Here is a 24,373-nt window from a genome sequence, read left to right on the forward strand (position 1 = left end):
TATATAAAAATTGGCCGTGTTTGTATGGCAAAATGTCAAGCAAAGGTTCTGTTATATTTGTTTGTTTTTGTTTTTATCATCATTACATATGCCCCATTGGAGTGACATGTGAAAGATGCAGGAGGAGAGGAAAGCCCCAGTCATTCCAGATAGGGCCAGTCAACAGCTTTCTGGAAATTACTTATTGCCAGCTGGCATAAATGTGGCTACTGGCTCACAGGGATCCTATAGAGAAAATGATGGGTGACACAATTGACTAGGAGGAGACAATGATAAAAAGTAATGACAGCTTTTTAAGTGAAACAGTAGGGAATGAATTAAAAATAATAATTTTGTTTCTAGAAGACTGGAAAGCTCAGTACTGATGTTTCTGTTTTATCTCGGTCTACTGTAGCCAAACATGAGGCAGGACAATAAAAAAAGGAATTCCACAGATATTGTGATGTAAAGATTCCCAGTGATATATTTTTTTTTTTAGTGTAAAGAAATTTTTCTATAGACTTAATATAGGTATGTTCAATGTGAGTAGATTATAGGAGAAAATGCTAGTTTTTAGCGAAGAACTTGGCTTCACTAAAATAAATGTGAGGGATAAATGTGAACATAGACTTATGAAAGTCAGAGGTAACTGGGGGCCCAAAACGGAGGATGAAAAAATAACTGAAAGATGCATTTACAATGCACCCTAGTCATAATGAAATGAAACACCACTTTTTGCTGAATTGCAGCCTGACCGGAGTCCTAGTGAGAATGATACTCTCCTAGTCCTTAACAAAAGAATGACTCAGGGCCCAGTCTAAAGCTCTTAACTTACCCTAGTGGCCTTTGAGTTTATATCATGAGGATGCAAACCACTGATAGTGCTAATTCTGAGTGAAGGCTTGAAAAGGAAGAAAAAGCATTATGAATTTTTTGCTAGTTTAGTGTGTAATGCCTTGGTTTACTTGGGAAAGAGTAACTGTGATTATATTAACAAATGGAGGCCACTGACGTGAGAAAAAGAAGAGGCTGAAATTAGTATGTCATTCTTATTGCCCACATTTTTTCTAGACGCACTAGTACTTGACACTTGTATTCAATTTATTTCTGACATTTCAGTAGAGGTTTTTTTGGAATTGTGGATTAAAACTTCCCACCTAAACATCAAGGATTTTAAATAAAACTGATGAATCTAAATGTCTAAGTATCAATAGAAAAATGATCCCTTCTCTTATGTAATTAAATGTATTGTATTAATGTGTGCATAATGCAGAATCAATAAATAATGAATTACCACTGATTGTAATTGAATGTTTTCATAATTTTATTGTCAGCCATGATAAATAATCAGTACATTTATACTGCATTAAATTAATTAGTGTGTCATTTCTATTACATACATCAGCAGTGAAGTAATGCAGTGACATCTGTTTCTAATGTTTTAAAGATGTGGTATTCCTTATTAAGTAGAAGGAAGAGTTATTAGAGGTATTTCCTGTGATTGGCAGTTATACTGGTACAGTCAGAGATCAAATAAAGGAACTTGCACTCTTGGCAAATGCTACATTTCAACCCCTAATGGTAGGGAGGAACAATGATTGGAGTGAATTTTGCTTCTTCAGGCTTTCAGAAAATCCTACCCACCCTTCTGTAGAAAGTGAGAGTGAATCTCCTCTCCCTAATACAGTCAGGGAAGATCCTAACATGCAAAATAATTAACACTCTACAGAAGAATCGAGCATCCACGTCCATTTCTATATCCATTCTTCTGCCTCAGCCCTCTGCATATACAAAGGCATTCCCCTGCTAGGTGATCATTAAAAAGTCACAGACTAAGCCTTTTTTGGCTGTGATGTTCTTACGTGGAAGTATCCGCACTGTTGGGTCTGTAATCTTTGCTTGGAAACCATACTGATCTGGTGTATCTCGGCACTTGGATACTACTCGTGCTGATGTACATCACTTGCAAAGGAAATAGGAAATTGAGTAGATGTTGCAAACATGGGAACTGAAAAGTGAAAGAGTAGGATAGGAGGAATAGAATAAATGGAAGGGAACATACAGCAAATAAACATGAATCAAGCTGTGCCAGAAAGAGCGTTATTTTTGAAATGACTGTACGTATGATAAATTGGGTGATCACCTGGGAGCAGCGTGATGTGAAGTAAAATACAGTGAGCAACAATTATGGACTACAGTAGAGGTCTGGGATTCTTAATTAATGCTGTCTTTTTCCAAGACACTTATGGACATCCTTAACTTTTCTGTACCATTACCTCCTCTTTAAAAAGAACAATTGGAAAGTCTAATGTTAGGGCTTATCTTACTGGAATTCTTCATCCATAAAACAGCTTTTGATTTTAATCTTAAATTTTTCACACTGTCAATGTACATCATTATATTTAAGCAAAATTGAAACAATTCAGAATTATTTTATTCTTTTCAGTGCAAGTCTCACAAATTGCTTTCAACCAATCGCTGACTACCTTTGCACAAATCCGAGAGAGCGGTCTCTGGAGCAACCGTGTGTGCACAGCAGTTTGTCCACATGGCTTGCCGTGTCCACAGGAAACTCTAGACTCACTTTGGACCGCCTGTCTGGGCATGACTGACATAACATGGGCAATGGTTATACATTTAATACTGGGAATGCTCTAACATGATGTTCCGGCTATGTGAGTCTGCATCTGTAGGCTTCCTCCCTGTACAATAGTTGAGTGTGGTTTTGAGCCTTCTCTTGGGACAGTCCTCAACGGACACAGCCTTTGAGACAAGCTCTCCAGTTCACAGAATCAGCTTTACTTGAGGCAGCAAGGATTTGACCATTTACCATAGGAACCTGAGAAAATTAAAGCACAAAAATACTCTCTCAAACAAGGTCCTACCTACTTTTCCTATTTATTAAAATTTCATTTGACTGTTATAACTGAAGAGATGTGCCCTTCGATGCTTAGACACTGTCATGTTCTGTCTAAATGACGTGTAAATACCTTTCTCCTTAAAGCAAGGAGTATGTTTGTTGTATAAAAATGTGAGTAGTACTTTTAAGATCGTTCCAATGAAATATATGAACACAAGATGTAGTTGCTGCTAATGATTTGCTACTTTAATCTGGATTTTGATTTTGATTGAGGATAGAGGGCAGTAAAATTGCAAAGCCAGGACCTTAGTATAATAAGGCTGGATTACAGGAGATACAATCATCATTAAGGTTCAATATTGTTTGCACCTTTTCTTCTTCAGGAAGAAAAATTAATACTATTAGATGTGTACTGAAGTTGAAACACACTTTATAGCAAACTACTTTGAACACAATACTATGTACTCAAATATATTCAGTAAGTCATTATTCCTGAACGCTTGTTAATATCCCCAGAGGAACAAGATTAACCTCATCTCTCGCTCTCTGTATTTGCAGGTCAGCTAAAGAAAGCAAAAGTTTTCCTGTACTGTCTGTTTGAGCACCTCAGCCCTAATCTGAAGGCACCACCATCTAGTGGGATAAGAAGGTATTTAATTTTTCTTTACATTTTTTGGTATTTTTCAATATGGACATTAATTCTACTTCAAGCAACAATAAAAAAGGAATTTTTTTGTTTATTTAAATGTATATGGCGCATGTGGACCTTTCATTAATTCTATCGTCTGTTTAACTGCAAAGCATTTTCCAATAAAAATCTTAAGAGTCGTTTCCATGAAAATAGGTTTTCATAAAGAGAATTTTATCAATGAGAAAACAATTTATAGCTATCCAGACTCAGTCAGAAGTGTAATTGATTTATTGAATAAATATTTTTAGTATTTTATTGAATCTACTTTGTGGAAATCCAATTGGCAGAATTATTAATATTGTGAAAGTAATTGTCTTGAGCTTGTCTTTAAAACCAGTATGTATTTTAGACAGTAAAGATACATAGTTGCAGTTTTCCATACAGCCATTAAATATACAGCATTTAGTTGTAAGTATACCCCGACCATTAAGTCCCATCAAAAACAAATTTCAAAACTGAATGCAAAGCATTCATTTTACCTTGGCTCTAAGAGTGACCATTTATTGTACTTTGCCCGTACTGATATATAGACTGCTACCTGTTCTTATTTGTTTTTCTTTTTATGCACTTAACAACTGGGAAGGATAATGGCAGGGATTTTATATGGGGGAGAGAGAAACATAAGGGCGAGCAGTGTGTATTCATTTGTTTGTTTTTTTACCAGAGAATGCATGCATCTGCAGCTGTTATCCTAAGATGCCTCCTTGTGTTCAGGTCTCATTGATCTTGTTACAGCATTTCACACATACGGGGATAATTGATTTACATCATTCAGGAGTAGATACCTTTTATAAGCATGACAGTAAATATTAAGAAATCACCATATTTTAAAATTCCATAGATATTTTGATATTTTTATATCTCAAACAGTAATGAAATAATAAAGATTTAAATACTTCATGACAGATAATATTTTAGTATTCAGCATTTGGGCCTGCTTCTGTTTCCACGGAAGTGAATGGTATTTTTGCCTCAGATACTACTAGACATTTCAATGTTTTACTCTCTTCAAATTACAGAAATCTTATTGACAGAAATTGGCATCAATGGGTATTCCGCATTGTACATCAGTTTTATGATACTGTCTTTTAAAATACTGCATGTCTTCTGAAAGCCATAGAGTAATATCAATCTATGCTGCCATCTCTTACTGAAATCAGTCTGGAGTCTTGAGTAAAAATCAATGGAACTGGTCCAGACTGGTTGAGGTAGTACATGCCATTTTGACCCTTTGATTCCTAAATCACAAGCCTGAGAAGGTTAGAGACATTTCATTTAGAATGCAAATTGACAAATTTGTAAATACTTTCATTTGGAATACTGTTTGCAGTTGATAAGGTCCAGGATGTTCTACCTCCCACTCCCTTAGAAGAACAAAAATCCTAAATAACTCTTTAGAAGACAGTCTAGGATGTATAGGGAAGTTAAGGCCAGTAATCTGTACAATTACCAACTCCTGATTTCACATAGACTTTGCAAAAGCCTTTCCCTCAGAATTCTCATTTATTTTTCAACTCCCAGAGGAGTGAGCCTAGTCCTGAAGCCTTACTGCCACTGTCTGCTAGCTCTCGGTCATACTTTTTCACAACTCTGAAAGAGGTTGAAAGAAACTATAATGAACCTAATGCTTTTTTGAATAAAAGTAACTATTTTATGAAACTAGCTACAGTACATTCTATAGTTCTTCATAGGACGTGGAGGGAAAGGCTTCATCGGGGACTCATTCTAGTATTTCACCGTTGTTAAAGAAGTGCGATCTGGAGAGTGTGAATCCATGGTAGAATTGAGTCTCTCTGAATCTTAGTCAAAGGAATACAGAGTGAGATCAGAATCAAATATTTAAGAGTAGGTTTTGTTTTTAACCCAACCAATCTTCTGTGTCTCAAAATCATTCTCAGTGTGTTCTGTGGGGTTTTGGATAAAGTGAAAAACAGTCACATGAAAAACAAGTGTGTTTCTTCATCTTCAGGAGACATTATTGACTTTCTCTACTTTTTTTCCTCTGTCTTACTTCCATGTCAAGGTTGATGTGACATACATTGATAACCTACAAAGAAATATGTGATCTTACATAAAACTGGCTTTATATACTTTAATTTCTTTGACTTTCTGATGGAATTACCGGTGACTTGTGGAGGCATAAGGATGATCAGGCCACGAGTTAAAAGTACAGGTTGAAACACCTGTGATCGTTATTATTTAATGCATAACCCTCATGTAGTTTGAGTTCTTAAAAATTATTCTTACCCGTATTTATAATGGTGAAACCTTTCAGTACCTATGAGACCACTACTGATATCTTTCATTAGTATTATGATGCCATGAATTTTAGGGTATTTTGCACTGAGGAAGACTGTAAAGCAAATAAATTTCTTCAGAATTTTTTCTAGAGGAATGTGTTACCATTTGATTAAATTATACCCATCGTTATTTTAAATATACTATGGCAAGATCTTCTGTATTTTTTTCACAAAGTCTATGAATACAGAATAGAGCATAGTTTAATACAGACCTTGGAATTTAATTTTTTTTTCCTAAATTGTAAATGTAGGATATAGTTTTAAATACAAAAAAATATTTTTGGACTGTGAGTTCTTTTATATTTTATATATTGTTTAATCTGCAAGTAAGGATATAAGCAAAAGAATGAAAGAAAACTTGAGAATGCAAAAAATGTTTTTGCTTAGAAGTGCAAGAGCACGAATGAGCTTCAGACACCAACATTCTTTGCTATTTTAATAATTAATGTTGATTGAGCATATTGTTGTCACTTCAGTGCATGAAGTTAGCCAGGAATTTTGGGTTTGCTAGATATTTTCCATTAAGATAAACTTATTTTAATCCAGTATCTTGTAGTGCAATCCTTTTACATACAAAGTATATGTGAAAAATTCAAATTCCTGGACATAGTGAGGAAACAGAAGGCTCTCAAAAAACTTCAAAGTCTGTCTTTTGGCCAGAGGTGTTACATATCTGTGCTGCAACTCATCAGTTGTCAGTCTTCCTGATAGGAGGCAGTTCAGGGAAATCCTTACAGGTTATCTCTTACTCAGTCCATATCTAGGACAGTAGCATCTATTCTGTGACTATTTACAGCTCAAAGCATGTTTTTTAAAAGTTGCTAGTGTCTTTCTGTGTAGTGGCATGAACATACTTCTATTCATCCCAAGGAAATAAGAAAGACGACACCATAATTTAATTTAACAAAGACAAATAAGGCTTCTGTTAGAATGTATCTTCCCTATTCCTATTTAGGGAATTCCTTGTCATCCAGGAAACCATCTGAAAACAGACTATCAGGAAACTCCGCCATCTGCAAGACTGCAGGGAGCAATTGTTTTCACAAGTCACAGTAACCCTGGTCAGAAACAAGATTTTAACACTTGGCTTACTAGTCCTTATGGAACAGGCTGCCCATACTAGCCATTATTTAATAGAAGACTGAAAAGCATTGTTTTGGAGCTTGTTTTGCTGACTTAAATCTTTCTTCTCCTTCTTCTTCCACATAACAGTACTCTCTTGACATTAATGTACTTTAGCATTATTTAATATGGCATCCAATTTCACTGTTTACTTACAGCCTTTTAAGACCACCCAAGAAAGATGTGCACAGTACATAAACACTTGTAAAATGGAGGCTTAAATTCCTGATAATAAAGATGTATCCGCCACTCTACACTTTGTGCCACGTACTGGACAGCATAAAGTAAAATGCTAGCTTTCCGGCTTGCACGTTTACACAGGGCTAACAACTGCAGTGATGTAAGACAATGGAGAATCACATTGTCGATCTACTTTGTGCTAGGGAGATAAGTTTTAGTTCAGAAGAGGTTTTTTCTCTTCATGTTAACAATAATTTCCATTACAAGTTTAGAGAGTAAAGGAACCAAATAAAATTAATTAACACTAAAGATTAAGTTATGGGAAAACCAAGTCCTGTTTTTCAAAGATGCCAGGTATCAAGAATTCCAGCTCTCACATCACCTGCTGCAAAATCCCTCTGCTGCAAAATGCATGCTTTTCATAGTAGTTTCAAAGTTATCGGGAAATAGGAATTACAAAACTTTTATTTATTTTGCTATGCACAGTATAAGGCCTTTGTCATCTTGATTGCTCATCTGTGTTTTGATGTGATAGAAACTCAGTAAAAACCAAACTACTTTCCCCAACAGATTTTGTGGATCTGAACTCTTCGTAATTGTCAATACTGATAAACTCACACAATATAGATTTACTAGTAGAATGCATGCTTTTTACTGTAGCAACAATAACATGGAATACACAATTAAATATCAGCTGTATATATATTTCAATACATAGTATTGCATATTTCAATACATAGTATTGAAATATAAAAAATTATTAGTAACTTTAAAAATCTTTAGGAGCGCAATGTCTACGTGCAGTTCCAATTTATTAACAGACTTTTAAAATTGTATCTGCATCTGAATGCACTACCACTTAAGTTAGCTAACCTACTAATTTGTATGGAACTATCACTGTTTAACATCCCTTATCTGGTCAAACAGACTCAGGTAGAGCCTTACTATTTATTATCTCTTTCTTAAGAACATTTTGAAGTGCCATCGCACGGTACCTATGTGTCATTTTTTCTGTACAATTTATTTTATTGAAAAAAATAAAATGTACATATGTAATACTTCTAGATTTGACTTCTTTTGAAACATTTTTCCACCTTTTAAAAAGATTACAATAGCTTCCATGGAAAGTTCAGACTGAAAAACGCAAATGAAAAACCCCAAGCACTAAAGCACAAAACAGAAAAGAATTGCACTGACATGTGAAATGTGTTAAAATTCTTCTTTGAATCAGTCATTTAGACATACAAAGATAATGATGATGATTATGATGACAATAATTATAATCAACTAAAATTTAAATTCATCCATTTTCTTCTATGCAAATACCAATTATATTTCTTTTCTTTAAAATGAATGTGACCATTTTAAGTAGTTATTCTTGCAAATCTTCCTAATAATCTGCCTCAACATTTACAACGGCATAGCATTCTTCTGAAGTGGGGGAAAAAATGCTCTCTTCTGGCTTAACTGAAGGGTCGATATAAGGGTCTATATAAGCTATATCGAATTAATATTCATATAGCACCCTCCGAATGTGAGGAGCTATGGCCTATTCTTTCATTTACTTAATCAAACAGAGGAGGCAGTGCCACTCATAAGGTGCTAAGTAGATACAAAAAAGGGGAGTGAACATCATGTTCCCGTTAGTTCTGCTTTAGAGTTTCTGAGTGGTTTAGGCACACAGCAGAAGTAAAGTATAATGGCTCAAAGTCTTTCTCCCTCCCCTTAGAGAGCCTGTGATGCAAAATTGCTCTGAGAGAGGTGGTAATAGTTCTAGGAATAGTCAGATGTTTGGGAACAATGAGCAATTCTGCTATTGGAGAAATGACCTTACCAAAGGACTGTATTGTATGTATTGCGTGGATCTATGATGTAAACGTCTGCTAAGACTCACAACCACCAGGCCTAGATCTTACCCTAAAAAAGATGATGCTACGACTAACCCCCCAAAAAAGTCTTCTAATTAGTACTATGCATTATGATTTGTTACATTGAAACCTAAAATTCTCGCTCAGACTACAACCAGGTTTGACCTCCTATTGTTTTCATTTTATACATTATCACTCTAAGAACACATAAACCGGAGGACACCCTATTACCAAGGCAATGGTGTTGAAATTCGGGTTCCAGATATGCTAGAATGCTCAATTGCATCGTCCCCTGAAAACAGATTAAAATGCAAACATTTTATAAATAACATTAAATGCTTTAATATAGCTTACACATATAATGTTTACAGTAGGAACATTCTTCTCCTAGACATATACAATTGAATTAAAGTTTAATAAGTACAATGTGGATGTCTTATTTTCTGCACAAGAAAAGGTAGCATTTAAATGGAGTGTACTATGTTTGGATTAATGAAAAATAGATGTTAAATCATAAGTGTCCTTTCTGAATTCTCAAAAGCATCACTACATATAGTCTGGCACCAGTTTACAACTTTTTAAAGAAAAACAAGACCTATTGTCATTTCTGTAGGCAAGCTGAGCATAATCTCATTTCAAATTTCTTAAAAATTTCAGTGGACCACTACTGCTGCTCTCTGGCTTTACAATTCTAAACAGAATATTTTAAATACAAAACCTTATTTAATTGTAATGTTATGAGGGAAATGCTTAATAAGAAGGCCTTTCCTGTATATAGCTTTAGTAAACTTATTTACTAAAAATAAGAGGTGATCACACATATTCCTGTTTTTACGAACAAGACTGATGGCTGTAGAAGCTGATGGCTTTGACTGATATGAGAACAAGCTGATGGCTGTGACTAACAGCCCTTTTAATACTAAAATTTCTCTCCAAATCACCCTCCTACAAGTGACAGATATTTTCATATATGCTCTTTCAGAGGGAAATAGAGTACGAGGGTCTGGCAGCTCCTCCACTGGCTGTCTGTACCCTCAGGTAACATTAGTAAGTTTTCACCACTGCAGCTGTAAAGCCTGAACTAAATCTCTGCTCTTAACGTAGAGCTCTAAGTGGAGCACTGACAGACCCAGCGCATTGGAACTGAGGCAAACTCAACCTCAAACCCAGACTTTCTCGAGGTGAAAATAATGTTTGCTTCCTCATTTTCATTCATCTACTTGCATAATTTCAAATGTAGTTGTTATACTTTATTTCATTTTTTTAACTTACTTTTATCGCTGATAGCTTGCTTTACCTGGAAATCGGTCCCTCACTGTTATTCACTCCTAACTTTTAGATGTCTCTTGGATACAGTTTCATGTTTGAGTCCTTCGTGATAAGTATGTCTTCACAAGAATCCAAGCTTGCAGGAACTCATTTCATCTGAGGCCTTTATAGTCTTTTGTTTATGGTTTCTCTGGTGAAGTCTAGGTAAAAATACTGCATATGAGACACATCAATTCACTTAGCTTTATGGACTACTTTAAACCCTTTTAATTATATTATAATATTTATGGTGAGTTTCCTAAGGGAGCTTTATCAGTTTCAGAACTTAAAGTCTTGGTTTATCCTCTTTTCTTTTCAGCCATGTGTCATTTATGATTTTCAAAACTGGAGAATACTACTGTTTAAAAAAATACTCAAGAATCTTACACTTGTCGTTATCCTCAGATAAGGAACTACAGCCTTCCACTCTGTGGTTGGTTGGGGTTTTTTTGCTTCATATGCCATATTATCCATCTCCCAGACCAATTGCTCTTTTTTCAGTATACGTATGGGCACATTTTTAAATACGTATATACAGTGAAATGAGATCACTACTCCTATCTCATGTTTAAAGCAATATGTATTTCACCTTTAACTGTAATTATTGTTTGTTAATCAATCAGAAAAGACCATGATGTAGATGCTGAACTTTGCATGGTAAAACTTCTGTTGACTGTAATGCAGTAGGAGTATCCCCTCATGGCTAAAGAATCCGTATTCATAACTTGGCAACAAGTCAAAAGAGGTGAATAAAATAATTGCAATATATAAAAGAACAGGAATATTTCCAGAGAAAAGAGATTAGCTTCTTACATAAGCTACAGTCTCCAGATGTCTTGGAAAAGGTACTTTTTTCCTAAACCCTGAGAACACAAGTCTGAAAACCTCTTACTATGCAATAAAAGCTGCTTCAAGTAATATTGCAAATGAAGCAAGGCAGTAACTGAATACCATTGGACACACTCGTTCATATTTACTAATCTTGATTTATTGCACAACTTTATATAGCCGTCCTATATATACAATCAGTTTCTTTTGACTGTTGTTTACTGGCAATTTCTGAAATATCATAATTGACCAAGACTTTTAGATGCTGGAATATACAAATAATGGAATTGCTAGGACACAAAGCATTAAACGCTGCTTTGTAACATCCTGTTTTATAATGGCATAATTTCAGTAATTCTTCCCAATTTATACTGATGTTATTGAGATCAAATTTTGTTCTAACAATGTCATTTTCAGCAGATGAGAAGAAACAGAGGACATTGGTTATTAAAGGAATATTTTTAAAATGCCAAGTTGTCACTTAGAACATGTAATTAGGCTATACAAACATACTTTGATACATATACAAAATGCATATATTCTATGAGAGTTTATAATTTAAATCTTTACTAGCTTAGGTAAGGTTCAACTGTGTATGTCTGAGTACATTTAAGTTCTGTTGCTTGCTTTCTCTTATAACTTATCCTGCATTAGTCCATAGCATTTCTAGATTACATTTTTGGCTTTGATATCAGCCCCTTCATTGACACTAGGCAGGAACTGACTGCTGCCCATTCCTCTCTATCTGCAGTGTGGATATTCCACACTTCAAAATTATCTTGACATTAGCATAGGAAAGCATTTTCTCGGGTAACTGACTTTGCCATCTTATTGACCAATCTTGAATTTGGGAGTTCTAATCTTTTGAAGAACAATTTAAATTTTCGTTTACAGACTGATGACACAATGATGGTAAGTTGCATATTCTTTTATTCATTTGAATAGGACAAACTGGTAATCCATATCCAGTGTAAAGTCTGAAATAAAAGTGTTAAAAAGTGATGTGCAAACTTCTGCCAGAAATACCGCTGTGTCTTCTCAAGGACCTCTTAGATACAGTAAAGAACACATTTCAATCCACTGGGGAAGTGAAGGAAACTTCTGAAAAGGAACACACTCCATTAAAAATTTACAGCATATAAACCCAAAACATGGTCACAAACTCCTGATTATTTTTTCCTGAATATGTACAAAGAAGTTTTAGTCCTTTGATTAAGTATATTGATATTACTTCCGTTTCAAAAATAATTTACACCATTCTGTCTCTATCTTAGTAGTCCTAAAAAGTACACTTTTTTATAATGAAAAATAAGATGCAGAATTAAAACTAGGAAGGTAAAAGACAAACATGCCTAAATACTTCCAATAAAAACCCCTTCTATAAAAGAAGATACAGCAAGAATAATTCGTGTGCTATACCAAATTATTTTAGCCACTGATACAGAGCACTGAGAGAGGTAACCTAACCAAATAAAAAACTGAACTGACACCATATATTGCATATGATGCACTAATAACATGGTTTTATGTCAATGTAAATCAACATACAGTCTGATTCTACTACTAGTAGTTCTCTGGGTCTCCAATTCCTAAGGTAAGTTTTCCTCCACACGTCTCTAAGAGACAAGCAATAAAAACTGCAGCACATTAGTCATCATCCTAGGTTCATCAGCTATTTTAAGCATTAAAGATTAGCCTGTAGCATAAAAAATAACTGAACTTCTGGGCTGCAAAGACTGCAAAGACTATCTCCTTCATCCTGTACATCTGCAGTTTTAGGAAGCCTGTAAAACTCATAGGCAATCCTTAATGAAGCTGTAGTGGAGCCTTCTTTCCATATTCTGCCACTTATGCTGGGCAGAGCAGCCTGATCAAAGCTATGATCCTGTTTTTTTCTCTTCTCTGCTCACTTTGTACGAGAAAGTTTTGACTGCAATGAGAGACCTACAGAATTTTTGCAGGATGTCATTAATTAAAGATTGGAAAAATAGACTTCTTGCCTTGCATGCTTACAGAAGTAGAGTGAAATGTAATTCTCTTTCCCCATCTCTCTAAACAATCCTATAATTTACTCACATCTTAGTAATCAAAAGGGCAACTTCAAAATTAGTTTCAGTGCTCCTTAGGTAGAGAATGTGGATTTAATTACTCAGGGGGTTTTAAATATGTTTAGTTCACTGATCTACCAAGGCCAAGATTACTGTATCAAAGGAATATTCATACCATCCATGGGAATTAAGTGTCTACATACGATTGAGAATTTGCAGTTTAGAGTCTAATGCCACTAATAAAACACAAGGAATGTGTTTTATGGGCATGACTGGGACTGACCACTGCAAGCCATGACAGGAAGAAAGAAAAATTCAGATAGTGGTAACAAAGAAGAAGTTAGAATAAAGGTGTATCAGAGTTTAGAAGAAATTGGGAAACAAATAAATCTTTCCCCAACATGCTTGAATGCAGAGTGGCTGTTTCTGTAGTTAATGAACAATCTAGTTTGTGCATGCTTGAGTGACTGACAGTTGCATAACAGCAAGCTCTATATGACAACCATGCATAACTTCAGCAACACACAAACATTTTCTTGCTGCCTGAACTAATGAGCCATTTAGTTGGGATAAATCAGGTTATTCAATAGATGTTTCAAGCAGCTAATAGGCCCAATCCTGCTGCTGATCCTTATTCAAACTGGTACTCAAGTAGAATTAAATTCTGTATCCATTGAGTGAATAATAGAATGAATAATGAGATTTCACATGTGAAGTCACTGCAGGATAAAGATACTACATTACTTAAAAAAAAAAATTAATCATAGTGAATATGAAGTATTTGCTGTTTGGTTTTGGAGGAAGAAATATTTGATCAAATGGTCTGAGACTAGATCTTGAGATAACTAGAAACTCCATAGTTCTAATGCTGATTCTTCCTGATTTTCTCTTGGGCTTCAGTGTTTCTACCTGGGAAAATAAAAACACTTACATAGTTTATGGGGTTTTCAGACTATATTTCTGAAAAGTATTTTGATAAAGTTAGATATTAACTACACAGGCTTTAAAGTAACAAAGGTAGTTCTATGAATATGTGAAAATATTCATAGAAAAGTTATAGAATTCATAGAAAAATTCATAGAAAAATAAAAGTTATAAAGCCAAACCCCGTGTTTTTATGAGAGATGTTTTGCTTGAAATCAAAGTAGGAAAAGTTGCTTACAAAAAAATATTTAGAACTGCTAGTAGTGGAATCTTAAAATTGATCTTTGCCTCTGTCTTTCTGAACTGTTATTGCTAAAATGCTGTATAAATCCCCTGCAATATATAGGATTGTGAATTATTTCATAAACATAGAAAAGAAAATTTATTTAATACAAATGATTAAAAAAATTACATTTAGTCTTGTCAGAGTGCATTTTTGAATGTGTTCTGGCAATTCTAATTGATGAGACCTAGTTTAACAAAATATAGGAAAATTCTGCAATCAGGCCACAGGATGTGCGGTTTAATTACGTTGGTGTGCATTTCTATTTGTTTCTAATGTAGAGGATCTATTGGTAAAATGAATGCCCATTTTGTGGTCTGTTATGCAGAAAATGTTTAATCCAGTGTTTGATTTACTCTGTTAAATCTTCTTTATTGAATGTGCTTATTCATCCATGCAGAATTGGGTATGCTGCTTTCTGTTACTATGACATTGCAATTAAATAGCTAAAGAGAAAAACATGGTAAGACATTTTCTCAAGGTCCATGAAATTCTCCTAAAAATTATTCATACTTACATATTTTACTTCTACATTTGCTGATACTAAAACCGTAAAGTACAGAGAAAAATTTTTGTGTTGGATGGGGCTGACAAACCTTGCAGTTAAAGATCCTGAATAATCATTTTTTCAAATAAATAGTACTAAGAAGAATTTCTGGTCCAGTGGATAATGACTGTCATCACGAAATAGGATTGCACTGATTGCATCTTATGAATGAAGCTAACAGGAACTCAGAGAACCAAACAACAGCATTTTGTGGTGGGATAAATACTTAAGCACTTGAGAAACAGTAAGACATTGACAGTGAAAAAGCTCTGTCCCAGTGCAGTCCTAGAATTATACTAAACAATAACAAAAGGTTTCACAATGAAATTATATTTTCATGGCTATGTCCTCCCTCAGCAAGAAACGGATGTGCAAGGAGAATTTGTCTGATCTGATCTAACCAATATAGTGATGCTTTGTTCCTCAACTCAGGACATTTGGGTCAGGAGGATCCAGCATTGTGAGAATTCTGGAGCTAAATATCTGTTGTTACAGCTTAAAAAGTAGAAATGACATCTTCCTTAATGGAATTGCACTATGGAAGCTGCGGAGTGGATTTTTTTTTTTAAATCTCTATGAGACCATTAAAAGCATAAATATAAGGAACATGAGATTTGATCTTACTATTTTTATATCCGAATCCGTAACTCCTGATTTTCTCTGTTATCACTTCTTAGCATGGTAATCAAGTACTGATGTTTACATCTATATATTTATTGTTCTTGCGTTGTTTGACGTTTCCTGCTAGACTATTTTCTGTGCTGTACTCTGTTCTAGCACGTCTGGCAGTACCGCGGGGTAAGGTGGTGTCTGCTTTCCATTAGTCGCTTTATACTATTTTCACTATTCTTTTGCTATGTGAACAAGGAGCTTGTAATAAGGTGTTAACAGGCTGCTAGCTGGTTTATTGTTATTATTGATTTAAGGTGTTAAGACTTTAATATAATCATACACAATGAATAATATTAAGAGATTAGTTTAAAGCCATATAAGCCATTAAATGCAAAATAAAAAGCAAAACTTTCTAGAAAGTTCCAGTGTATTCTGGCACACACCTGTGCTGGGTTATTTTGCCTACATTGCTGTATCTGTCTTTTTCAAATATGGCTTTTTATTCTTGCTATTCTTTCACTCAGACTGGTAATACAGGAGGGGCTACTCTGAAACAGTAGATTCTATGTTTTTCACCCCAGATTTCCCCTTCATTTCTTTGTGAGGTGAAGGAAGAGGCAGTTCAAGACTGAAGTGTGACTTAAGGCTTCAGAGGAAAACAAAGAAAGAGTTAATGTTAATTGATGGGTTGAACAAAATAGAGAGGGTTTTGAATGCAGAGAACGAAGTACAATCCAACCCATAATATGGCTGTTAATTAACAAGGAAGGTCATGAAATTAATGACTAGGAATAGATGAACTAATACACTTTCTTTTAAAATCTGTCTTCAACATGACAGATAAAAGAAAGAAATCACCACAATTGGGGAGTAAGGGAACTCATTTCCCAATAAGGGAAATATTTTCTTGGATATATTAATAAAGTGCAGTAATCAATGAGACTGAACAAACAATAGAAGTAGTTTTGGAAACCCTGCATGTGCAGGGGGAAGTAACAAAAATGAAATCTGTTTTGAGTTACTGAAGAACCGGTCATCCAAGAAACTTCAGTGGAATCGACACATAATTTGTACAAAAAATATGGGTGTTTGCATTGAAGTATTGCATTGAAGTATTTTGCATTTTGAGTAAGTAGGTGGAACGCAATCATCTTATTGTATTTCAAAAGTTTACCGATCGATGCTGGGAGCTCGTATGTATTCACTGCTGTTTCCCACACGATCGCTGTATCCGAGTTAAGGGCTCATTCTCTGGGTCAGCAGAAAACGAGTCGGGTAAGAAACTGGGTGGAACGATCAGGGCGGGAGAGCAGCTGGCAGGTCACGCTGGCTGCCTGGCAGCACTGGAGCACCACAGGGTCAGTCCCCCTGCTTATTGCCTTCGTTGGTAACCTGCCACATGTGGCACCCGCCACGTGTGACGAACGCCACATGTGGCACACCGGACATCAGCCCGGACGGGCCCTTGGCACGACCTGCTCACCGGCCACCAGCCAGAAAGACTGAGCCGGGCCGGAGGAATGGGCCAACGGGGCCGCGGGGAACGGAGCAAGGAAAGAGGCAAAGCCTGGCGCTTGGAAGCGAGCGAGCAGCGAGCGCAGCGGCCAGGGCGGCCCGCGGGGCGAGACCCACGGCAGGGGCGGCTGTTTTTCACGCGAGTGTTTTGTGAAGAGCCAACCGGAGCAGAAGCAGGCTGGAGGTTTACAGAAGGAGAGTAAAGAGAGATCTCCGTGAGTCGGCAGTACGAATGAAGCTACAATAGACAGGCCTGGCGAGACGCTTCTCCGCTTTCCGCGGGCGGGCCCGCTTTGTGCCGACGGACTACAGCTCCCAGCAGCCCCCGCGCGCGGCGGCCGGAAGTCCCTGCCGGCTGCTCCCGCCATTTCCGCCAGCGCCGGCCACGTGACGGCGCTCCTCCCAAGATGGCGGACAACCTTCCCTCCGAGTTTGATGTGGTGGTGATAGGGACCGGTAGGAGACGGCGCGGTGGCAGCGAGTTGCCCTGGGGCTGCTGTGGCGGGGGACGGGGGCTGGGGGAGCGGCGTCGGAGGGGCTGGGCGGGCGGTGTCAAGGTGCCGGTGCTCGAGGAGGGGCAGCGGGGAGACGCCGGGCAGAGCTGGCGGCTGAGGGCGGTGGGACGGCAGCGGCGTCTGGGGAGGGCGGGCCGGGGGGGCCCTGGGGCTGCCTGTGGCTGCTTGAGGGTACTTGCGTGGGCAGCGCTGCGCCAGTGTCCCGGGGACTCGTAGACCGCTCTAGGGTTGCTCCTAAGACTTAAGTGTCAAGATTTCTTTAGAAATGGAGGTGGCAGGGAGGTACATGTGGTGCGGGGCTTTAACTGGGAGAGGGATCTCCATGAACCCTCTCCCTGTGAGCCGGTCAGGTACCCCTCCTGCCCCTGCACAGCTAAGATCAAGTGCTCCTTTGGTACGTCACAAAGCCGTATGTGACTCTGCTGCCCTTGGCAGCCCTTTTTCCTGAAATACCTTTTTGCTGGTTGAGTTTACTTTTATGCACTGAAAATAGTTCTGAAGAGCTAAACTAAACTCCACGCTGTTGCAGTATGTATAGTATATGATGATAATATATATTTTTATATATTTTTTTTAATTGTATCCTATAATACAAGAACTTTTATCTCTTAAGTTTTTTCTAATCTTTACGCCTTCTTACAAATAACTCAAAACTTTTTTTTCTTAGTCCTCCTCATTAAAGTGTATTTTTCAGTATATGAACAAATGTAAGGTTGAATGATTGCACATATCACAGACTTAACTCTGCACTTTCTATATCCTGCACAAGTTCATCCTGTTTCCTGTTCAGGTGAATAACGAGGGAGATCTTGACTGTCTCACTGAAACATACCACAACACTGTAACTACAAGCCAATTTCTAAAATACTCCTTCAGAAGAAAGATTCTTGCTGCTTGTGTATCATAATAATCTTGAAGTATTGAAATAGACTTCTGTTTTGTAGAACCCAGTGACAGTGACCTGGCTCAAACTGGTCTCTATAAGCACCCCACCTTAAATTCAGCATTGAGCTTAAACTGTTCAAAATATGTTACTGTTTGTAGTTCCCAAATTTACACTCAGATTTTGTTTGCATTTACAAAGAGCTGCCATGGTCACCTCAGGATGTTGATTGGAGCACAAAAGGAAAGACACTTCTAAATGTTACTGTTTTCCATGTGAAATCAGGAACTATGTTTTTGGAGTTTGTTAATCTGTCAAACTATGTCCTTCAGATTTAAGACTACTTTTCTAGCAATTTGGAGTAGAATGAGTGAGTTTCTTAATGTAATCACTGTTTTCAATGTTTACCAGAAAAAAGTAATCCCCTTACAGTGTATGTATAATTGCTCAAAGGATTTCTGATTTAGTTCTGGAGTCTGTGAGAGGTTATAAAAACATGTTTTCCCTATTGTTGACCATAACTCTACTAAAAATGCAAAATTAAGGTTCTTGAGCAAATTAAGAACACATCCCTTCTGTGTTCTTAACCTTGTTGTGTGGAGTGGAAGCCCTAGTAATGAATCTGACATTTTCATATGTGTTCAGATTTGTGAATATTTTGAGTGTATCAGAAGAATGGTAAACAATGAAAGGCTAAAGTACCGAACTAAAAGGGTGAAATATTAAGCATTGCATAACTTTTGTGATTTTTGAGGATAATTAATTCTTTACTGCCATGAGAAAAATAGTATTTATGTAGATGATGCAGTGATGTAGAAAATTAAAGGAAACTCAGAGGTTTATAAAATTAATGTTAGGCTGTTTAGCTATTCTAGCTACTAAGAAAACTAGAGGGTGAAAATAGTAATAGTAGGAGTAGCTATTCTAGCTACTAAGGAACCTAGTGAAGGTGTTGCCTCTTTAAAAGAGCTGACTATAACTTACATAAATAAGACTTCATCTTTTCATGATTCCAATGAAAGAGTGAAAACCTGCTGCCAAAATTTTCTTCTGGAAGTTTTGTAATTTTTGTTAAAGATAGAATGTAATCCAGCTTGCTCTGGCAACCTTGTGCTGAGGGGTCTCACAGGCACAGAGGGCAGGCCAAGGGAATTGCTCCGGCAGTGGCAGCCTACTCTAGTGTGCTGTCTTTCATGGCCCATGATATGATGTGCTGGATGCGTGTGTTAAATACCAGGCTGCTCGCGGCAGGGGAGTGGTGGTTGGTGGTAAGATGTCACAGTCGGAAAAGATTCTGCACGCCTAGGCATGCTGTTAGACGAATTCACCTGAAACTGGCAGTTCACCAGCAAAGGCACTTTTGGCTGAGCTGTTTGTGCCAGTGAGAGTTGGTCATGCGACCGCCATCAAATATGATCTTCCCTGCCTTGGAATGAACTTGTAATATTAGAGCTTTGATGTTGGGGGAAGGAAGTTCTTTGAGCTAAATTATTCCTCTCAAATACTGCTGTATTTGGTGGTGGTGGTGTGGATTTGTATTAAAGGATGCGGTTTTGCCCACCTGTAGAGAATACCGCTATGACTAATTTCAAAATTTTCAGAATTCTGCATTTGAGGAATTATTTTGTCTTTTCTTTGCATTCCTTTTTACTAAGAACATAGGTAAATGGTGACTAACACTGTTGACTGACTTTTTTTAATCTGTATTAAATTACTCAGTATTGAAGATTATTCAAAGTAAAACTTTCATCTGTCTTCTCTTCTGGGAAATGGCTCCTGAGGGAATATCTTAGCCTTCTCTTTAACTCTCTGTTTTCTGATGCTATGAGTATACCTATGGATATTTAATTGTCATAATAACTAGAATGTTTGTGTTAATGATCTTTTTAACTGCATAGTAGTAATTGCATTCTTTTCTGCATGTGTGGCCTTTTTCTGGTTTTATAATTTGCGCATCTGTTAATTTTAGTAATTAGATTGAGTGGTAACATTAGATTTGAATTTGTTTTTATTTCAGGCTCATTTAACTGTTTCCCTGTAGTAAGCTTAATGAAAATGGAACCTCAGACTACATTTTAGTCATCAGTTCTCCATTTAATGCTTAGGTTCAAGCAATCAACTTCATCAATATTTCTATGGGAAAAGTAAATTAGCTTATTGAAGAAACTACTTTTCCTTAACCCAGATTAAACATTTTCTTGTACAGTGTTGTGGTTTAACCCCAGCCAGAAACTAACCACCACCCAGCCGCTCGCTCACTCCCTCCCCAAATGGTTGGGGGAGAGAATCGGACGGGTGAGAGTGAAAAAACTCGAGGGTTGAGATAAAGACAGTTTAACTGGTAAAGCAAAAGCTGCGCACGCCAGCAAAGCAAAACAAGGAATCCATTCACTCCTTCCCATCAGCAGGCCAGTGTTCAGCCATCTCCAGGAAAGCAGGGCTCCATCACACGTTACTGTTACTTGGGCAGACAAACTCCATCACTCCAAATGTCCCCCCCTTCCTTCTTCCCCAGCTTTATATGCTGAGCATGACGCCATATGGTGTGGAGTATCACTTTGGTCAGTTGGGGTCAGCTGTCCTGGCTGTGTCCCCTCCCAGCTTCTTGTGCCCCTGGCGGAGCATGGGAGGCTGAAAAGTCCTTGATTTAGTATAAGCACTACTTAGCAACAACTAAAACATTCTGTATTATCAACATTATTCTCATACTAAAATCCGAAACACAGCACTATACCAGCTACTAGGAAGAAAATTAACTCTATCCCAGCCGAAACCAGGACACGCAGGCAAGTTTAGAGCAAGATGAATGTGTAGTACAAAAATACTAGTCCTGGTGGGTTCAGCAGCTAAAGTTTCACTACTGTCATGGAATTTATAGCCATAGTTCTAAAGGAAACTAGATTATCATATGACATAAAATTGGTGGGCATGTCTTGATGTTTTCAATGGCAACACAATATGAGAATTAAAGCTGTTATGATATTGTTCTTTTGTTCTATCCCCGTTTTTGTTGAAGTCACTCTTTCCTTCCCCCCCAGGCCTCTCATATCCTTACTTTCCTGCTTTTTGAATGTAGTACTATGGTCAAGTTACCCACTAACCAAACAGGAGTGGATTTATGGGATGATTCTCTGCCAAAGCAGATATTAGGCAATATCATCAATCCTTGAAGCAGTTCTGGTATTTTGGAAGGTTTGTTCTTTGGAAACTGATATTCAGTGATTTTTGTTTGTCCAAAAGCCTGTAGGATCTAGGTTTGGAGTGCTGATGTAAGTACTTGCTTAAGGAATTCAAGGTGGGCATTAGTCATGTTCATTTAAATGAGTTCATTATTGGTAAGCTTTTGTGGGGTCAACTTTTAAATTAGTGCAGGCATTAAAATCGTAGTATGTTTATAGCAAGAGGGAACATTATGAGTTCTTTGATAAATATTTATCTCAAAAAACAGGCATCAGTTTGAGAGTGACACCGCAGCTAGGAGTTGATGGCAGAGCTTTTGTTTTGGGGCAGTTGTCAAATAGGAAAAGTCACAGGCAAAACATTCAGTAATGTTGAATTTATGGCAGAAACCACTGTAAGTGCAAAGATTTGCAACATGGCTGTGCATATTTATCAGTGGTGTGGATGAGGATGCAGGGTCATCCTTATCTTTGAATGTCTTCAGTTGATTGGATTGTATTCAGTCTTAACTTCTTAAACTTGTCTCTGATACCCCAGAAGGCCTGTATTAACTGCTGGTGAAGTTGTAAAATAAAGGATATGGCTCTTTAAAAGGTGGTTGTATTCACAAGTTTGTTTGCCAGTAATTCTAATTTTTTTCTAAAAAGGAGTTATTCTTTACAAAAGCAGTCACAGTAAATTTTCTAGTTCTATGCAATTTTCTTTCCATTCTGGTTTTCAGTGGTTATAAATAACACATGAAATGACTTTCAAGGTAGAAAGCAGGAATCCATTTTGAAATATTCTATAAAATAAAGAGTGATTTATGGTTTCATATGATTTTGGCTGAAAGCACTCGGGCTTTGCCAGGTCATCAAAGTCCTGTCAGGAGAATCTATTATTTATCGTTCGATATGCTGGGAGTGGTGCAAGTACTTTATGTTTATCTTATGTAAGTATAGTGTTAGGAAAAATCACTTCCAGATACTAATACAATTTTTAAAATATACTGTGAAAAACTAACCTACATATTATAGATGTGAATTATGAAGTTAACATTGAAGATTGATTTTAAAAAAATTGAAAAATGAATAATTCCTAATGTTTTTATTGTTGCAGGGTATTTTTAGGATATGTCTAAAATACGTCTTCTGGGCTCGTATTTTGGTTACATTATCTTATAAGTATACAGTCTTCAGTTTACATCAGCAGCTATTACAACAAAAGCTAGATGGAGAACCAGCTGAAGATGGATATTTTTTTATGTCAGTGGTCATTGTGGACGAATACAGTGGCACTGAATTGTAATGTTGATGTCTGGAAGAAGGAAATAGACCCATATTATTATTATTATTATTATTATTATTATTATTATTATTATTATTATTATTATCATTTGTAAGTCATTACCTGTCTATGTAAATGTCAAACAAAATGAACACTGACTCAGTTTTCTCCTCACCCTCCCTTTTATTTTACTTTTTTTAGTATTCTCCAAGCGTAAACATACCTTTATCTTAATGAGGTTTTTTTTTTAACCTGACTAAAATTGAGGGGTTGTTTTCTGGCATGCCTTCTATTCTAAATTTTTTTGTGTAGCAGAGGTGCTCTGACAGCCTTCTTGAAGGCTTGGACTCCCACTGATATCTCACATAAGATTCTTTCCCAGACACTGTGAAATGTCCCTCACTGCTCTTGTAAAAAAACTCACTATTTTGTGAATATTTTGTTGTCCTTCTCAGCCTGTTAGTGTTCTTCAGGTTTTCCAGATTATATTGATGATCTTACAAAATAAGAGACTGTAGTACTCCTGTGATCCTGCTGTGAAAAATATAGAGTAGGTCATCTGCATATCAAGGTGAAAAACTCCTTTAGAAGAAGTCTTAGCAAGGTACTTGGAAATTCTAGTCTGAATCAGGAGTAATCAAGAGGACACGTTTGTCTGTCCCCAGTAGAAGATGTCATTCCACTGTTTGGAGAATGGTCATAAAGCTGGTAATTCAGTCCTTCTGCAAGAACTCATGTCTTTGTAAGTCACTGGTGCACTGATGTTGCTCTAGAGCTGACCAAAGCATTTTGTAAGAGCCTCTGTTGGTACACAGATAACTATATGGAATTACTAATGTAGGACAAGAAACTTTTTACTTTTTAAATCTCCTTTTAGGAAATGTTTAAAAATGTATAAGGAGCAAGGAGAGCAAGCTATCTTCCTGCAGGGAGGCAGAAAAGGAAGTGAAAATATTAGAAGACTTGGGTAAAAATAAAACTTAACGTGTGTCTTACTGTACAGATCTTTTAATATATGTGCTTTGCTTTTTCTTTATCTGCTGCTATTGGTTATAAACCAAAGATTAGACTCATAGCTGTAGTATGCTAGAGAAGTCTAGTTACAAACTCTCTTTATTCAATACAATTTTATTTTTTTCTTTTAAGACACAGTCTTCTGGATTTTACCTGTTGCCTTCCTTAATGGATGTGATTTAAGCGGATGTACTTATCTATATAATATTTGTTGATATAAAAGTACACAAATTCGATATTTCTTTGAAAATTACTGTTCCACTGGAAGGTAGTCCTCTAATAATGAAAAGTAAAGCTGCTGTTCCTTTCCAGTTAACAGAATTCCTCACACTGAAGTCATCTGCTTTCGCCTGTAGTTCAAAAAGTGGTCTGCCAAATTGGGTACTAGTTTTTTAGTCTGTTACGTTGATTCAGTGTCTTAGATATTCCATGAGTGAAATGTTTAGATAC

The 24,373-nt window shown here is 36.7% G+C and overlaps 1 protein-coding gene across 3 annotated transcripts in view; it reads left to right on the forward strand.

Annotated features, from left to right (window-relative positions):
* Positions 1-17,457: 17,457 nt before the first annotated feature.
* The window catches only part of CHM (CHM Rab escort protein), a 99,813-nt gene continuing 92,897 nt past the window's right edge, over positions 17,458-24,373 (forward strand). For all 3 annotated transcript variants that reach the window (XR_012777265.1, XM_075512878.1, XM_075512877.1), the window contains exon 1: positions 17,458-17,521. Coding sequence is in view for 2 of the 3 variants with exons in the window: in XM_075512878.1 (XP_075368993.1) it covers positions 17,473-17,521 (49 nt within the window). In the remaining variant the exon portion in view is untranslated. The remainder of the gene's footprint in view (positions 17,522-24,373) is intronic.

The sequence above is a fragment of the Mycteria americana genome, chromosome 10, assembly GCF_035582795.1.
Source record: "Mycteria americana isolate JAX WOST 10 ecotype Jacksonville Zoo and Gardens chromosome 10, USCA_MyAme_1.0, whole genome shotgun sequence".
In the NCBI taxonomy this organism is placed as follows: Eukaryota; Metazoa; Chordata; class Aves; order Ciconiiformes; family Ciconiidae; genus Mycteria; species Mycteria americana.